The 5,000-nt window shown below is 34.7% G+C and overlaps 1 protein-coding gene across 2 annotated transcripts in view; it reads right to left on the bottom strand.

The window, feature by feature from the left end:
- The window catches only part of FOXP2 (forkhead box P2), a 403,242-nt gene that overhangs the window by 62,215 nt on the left and 336,027 nt on the right, over nucleotides 1–5,000 (bottom strand). For both annotated transcript variants that reach the window (XM_041471468.1, XM_041471467.1), the window contains exon 6: nucleotides 1–11. This exon is cut by the window's left edge and continues 127 nt beyond it. In XM_041471468.1, coding sequence (XP_041327402.1) covers nucleotides 1–11 — 11 coding nt within the window. The remainder of the gene's footprint in view (nucleotides 12–5,000) is intronic.

Below are 5,000 nucleotides of genomic sequence, written 5' to 3'. Positions count from 1 at the left end.
GACACAGGCACCTGCACAGGGAAAGAAAGATATCATCGTCAAACATGTTTTACTTTGCCTGCACCACAGCAATACATCTTTTTTATTTTGTACCAAAGATGGACCATAATTTTTTACATAGTATTTATCACTGTAAAGTTCCAGTTCCAGTCAGAATCTGTTATTTTAAGGCCACAGTGCTGTGGCACTCTATTTCCAGAGGCATCAGTTTCGATCAGACTCAAGCTTTATGTTTCGCATCTCTTATATATTCCTGCAAGAAATTTAAGCATGGGCTAGTACAAATGTGTATTTAAAAATAAATGATCACATGGCAGGGCTCTCAACACTTCATAATCAATCATCTTATCAAGTGTCATAATGTTACGAATAGAAAAATCTATTGAGACTGTTTCAAAGGATATGATTAAGGCAGACGGCAAAATAAGTATCTTTAAGCAGCAAATGTTTTCCACAATAAAGAAACTTAGCCTAAAAATTGTTTTGCATAATAAATCACTTCAGTAGAAGAAAAAATTTATTGCTCAGCTAGTCTTTTAAGAAGGTCTGATTTATACAGGAATAAAAATGTCATGGACATATCAGAGTACACAGCAAGTACTGCCACCTCAGTCACCTGGTCTCTGCAGACAGAATCGTGTTCTCAGCATTCCTAACTGAAAAGTGAAAGTTGGAAACCTTGGCATTAGATTATTAGTTTTTCCACTAAACTCTAAGAAGGAATTTTTGTGTAGATGCTGTTTTGGACATGGCTTTGTTTTCCACTTGTTATACAGTGAGATCAAGTGTCTGCAAATGCATGAACAGCCACACAACCACCCCAGGAATATACACATGAGTGGGAAAGACACAGCAAGTATGTTTGATTGTGTATGTAGGAGAGAAAAGTCCTATGGAAGAGCCTATGGCAGGCACACAATGTGAGACCATTGCTCCAGCTACCCAGGACACAGTCAAACAGCTGCCAGCAAGCCAGGCTTTCCACCCATGAAAAAGCAGCCACTCGCTTGTCTAGCAAAATTCAAATGTTTTTTCTGTATATAACAGCAAGCTGGCATATAAATACTGCTTTGTGAGATGTTGTGGGACATTGCAGTCTGTAAATAAGCAAAAATAATATTATTATTAATAAATTCAATCATGAGCCAATTTTAGGAGGAAAAACTCTTCTAATGTTTCTATTACTTGAATCTATCCCAAAAGACTATATAAATGAAACAGAGGAAAAAAGAAACACAAGTCCACTGAAATTTACTTTTAGAAGAAATGACCTCATATAATATTACACAGAATACCACTTTTCACAGAATTCATCACAGCATAAACTATGGTCTTAAAACTTTGACTAATTAAGAGTCTGAAAGTAAACATACCAGCCTTTAATAAAAAGTCCGATAATCTTTTGGCAAACATCAAATGAATTTTAACAATAAAAATTCTGAAGGTTTTACTTTAACATACAAATGGAAAAGAGAAACCAGATTTCCACTCAGAAACTTGTGGGGAGGAATTTAAGCTCATCTATCCCTGTACTCCTCCATTATCAACAGAATAAAGAAATCCTGAGCGAAGCATATCTGATTTAATTTAGGGATTTATTTTAACATGGAACTAAGGCCACACTGTGAATGTGCCTGCATCTCTCCATGGAGTGCAGACTCACTTTGAGTAGACACCTAAATGTCATATGATTAATTTTGGTTGTTACACTTTGTAACATCTAGTTTCATAGCACTGGAAACACCACATATCTATACAATAATGTTTTATTTTAAGTTTAGCAAGTACTAAAGGCGAGACAAACAGGTTTTTACAACTTTGGGATGCACAAGCAAAGAATAAAATTCACTGACTAGAGTCACTATTCAATTTCCTAGGAAGTCACCAAGAATTTCCTCTGTTTACTTGAGATCTGAATTTGTCTTGTAACAATTTATCTCAGTGATGCTATTCAACCACAGGTCACACAGATATGAGAAGGCAGAGAAGAAGATGGATGCTTTCACAATTAAACTATTACCTTTAACCTTTAAACCCTGCAAGAACTTTACTAACACTAACATGCTTACTATTATAATATGTAGCAAAATATGAATATTTTGATCTAAACTGAGTGAAAATCTTCCTAACTCTGTAACTGGCACCGATTTGTCCATACTCTGCTAAAGACTCCAGCCTGTAGGTGTTTAACAAGACTCATAGTACCACAAGAGTACCCTATTCCTCAGTCTGAAATACAGATTCCCTTCCACCAAGCATATATTTGTTAGCTTTTGTAGTATCTGCTCTATATTTTCCTTACTGTGTACATGCTCTCACACATGGAGGCACGCCTGCTTCGCAATATATTCTAATGCCTTTTCTGACAAAATTTGTTTTTCCTGTAATTTTCAACAGTTCAACTGTATAAGCTAGAGAACTAATATACCTGTTTTTCAGGATGATAGACAGAAGCATGAAAAAAACTTGGCAGTCAAGGCCATTATTAAAAATACAGATTTATGTAGATAATATTGTAGAAAATAAGAATTTTATTGAGTGATACATATGTGTGTATCATACCTGATACATATATTCTTCCCCACAGATAAAGGACAAGGCATTTTGAAAACTGCTTGAAATTTACATCAGCAGAACACATTAAGCAAAGAGATTTCTCTAATTGTCATTAGGTAATATAAATTGGTACATTTCACAGCCTTCAGTGATACACCAGACTGTACTTTATTTCTTACTGGCATAGTGCTACTATGCTATCTGGCTTGGAAGACTATCTGAAACCTGCCATTTTATGGCCAATTATATGCATTCGGTATATTTCTTTGTTTTAATGTCTGTGTTTTTCAAGATTTCTGATCTAATATTACAAAAGTGTAGCAGAGAGGCAATCTCTGACTCTTTTTCACAGAAATCTCTCAATGTATCTAGAATCAGTTCAGGTAGAGTGACTCAGCGAAGAGACAGGATTGTTCCTTTGAGCAGGCCACAAACTCCCCAAAATTCTTGGTTAAATCTCTCATGAAAAACTAAAGTGACAAAGTGAAATATGATTTATAACTGCAACCTATTTGTTGCTTGGCATCCTCAAAGACATTGAACTCCTAAATGCCATGAAGAAGACTCGGTATGCAGCCCCACAAAACACAATGGGTGGGACAGCCTCTGAAGAACCCATAAATCTGTTGGCCCCTTGATGGATCCAGATGGAAGGTCCATCATATTTTGAAGTTTCTCTTGTTTTTGTTGCAGGCTATCCCCCATTTTTTGGATTAGTTTACAAATGTTGCTAAATAAAATTCCAGATATCTAAAGAACATTTTTTTTTTACGCATCTAAATGGCACTTCAGGCAAGAACAACTGTAAATTGTTGCTTTATTTCTGCATGTGAATATACAAATTAAAGAAAAGCTATGCCTCGGAATGAAAACATTGATATTGGAAATTAGATAGATGAACATGAATAAAAAAATGAGAACAGAACTTCTTTGAAGAATAAAAAGTCTGGGTTTATCCCAGATCAATTTAATAGAGAAATAGTGGAGATTAAGGCTGTGCATTTAACACCACTATTTTATTGTACATTAAAAATTCAGCTTGAGCTGTAGAGAAGCTTGCCAGGTAAACACTCATCTATTGTTCCTATGAACTAATCGATAACAGGAATCACACAAACTTACATATACTTGTTACCTATAAAATCATTTTCTTAATGGCCAAATGGATAGGTAGCCTGCACCTGCAATAAGCTTTTGCCTTTTCAGAAGCCTTAAAAAACTGCACACATGTTTTCAAGAAGTGTTGATCAATCTCACCACGTACAACCAGAAAAGACACACTATTTTTATTCCAAGTTCCTTCTATTTTGAAAGTCAGGTAGTGAGAATGAAAACTGCAACAAATCCTTCCCTTAGTTTTTAGTGATTTTGAGGAGAGTCACAAAATCACACATATTAGTCATATTCAGAGCTGGTTTAAGGTAGGTAGGAATTATTTCTTTGTTACAGACAGAGGAAACAAGCCACCACCTTTAAGTAATTAATCCAAAATCACATCATATTTTAAGTGACAGATCTGAGAATGGAACTGTTCCATAAGACAAGTCTCTCTGGCTTATTGAAAGATGTGTAATTAAATGTTTAATGGAGAACCATTCTGTAGGATCCTCCTTTGAAAAATAAATGTAGGTGTGAAACTACACACAGTACAGGATCCAGCTTTTCAGCAGGAAAGAATAATTTTAAAAGATTAAACTACTGCATTCCTTCTCTTCATACTTTGGTATACGTGTAGAGTATCTACCATAATAATAACCTTTTGAATCTTCCTGCTTCTATGATATTAAAAAGAGCTGAGAATAAACTGAGTGGTATTTGTAAGCTGTTCATAACTAGGGAACAGGTATACATAATCATGCCACTGACAATATATACTGACCAGTTGAACGCAGTTTAGATAAGGTTACATGCTTCTGAAAACATAAATCTTGATACAAATTACTAAAGTTTATCAACAGAGAAACCCTAGGAAACATGCAACAGGAAAAATAACAAAGTAACAAAGATATAACTATTTTGTTCAGGACTCCTGTTTTCCCTGTTTACAGTTGAATTTAATTTATTATTATCAACCTATCTACATTTTAATCAATTTAATATACTAGAGTGTGCTTTGTTATGTAATTCTAGTTTATAGAACTTTATCTTTACAGCTTTTTTATTATTAGACACTCCTCCAATTACATGTAAACATTTTAGGAAAGATTAAAATAATTTCTATTTACAGTTAGTGGAAAACAAGCTGTCCGTACTCCTGCTGCAGTAGAGATTATAGGTGATATATAATATGCTACACCATATGTTTAAAGGCCAATAATGCAACTTCTAATCTCACTCTGGCTAATCAAGCTGCTCAGATTATTTTACATACATCTTTGGTTTAGGCCTTGACATGCCCTTGTTTTTCTTTCTTCTCAAAGCTAAAGTTCCCCTCTTTGATTAGC

The sequence above is a fragment of the Pyrgilauda ruficollis genome, unplaced genomic scaffold (assembly GCF_017590135.1).
Source record: "Pyrgilauda ruficollis isolate IOZ18807 unplaced genomic scaffold, ASM1759013v1 scaffold27, whole genome shotgun sequence".
Taxonomy (NCBI): domain Eukaryota; kingdom Metazoa; phylum Chordata; class Aves; order Passeriformes; family Passeridae; genus Pyrgilauda; species Pyrgilauda ruficollis.
This window is presented reverse-complemented; position numbering and strand designations above follow the sequence as displayed.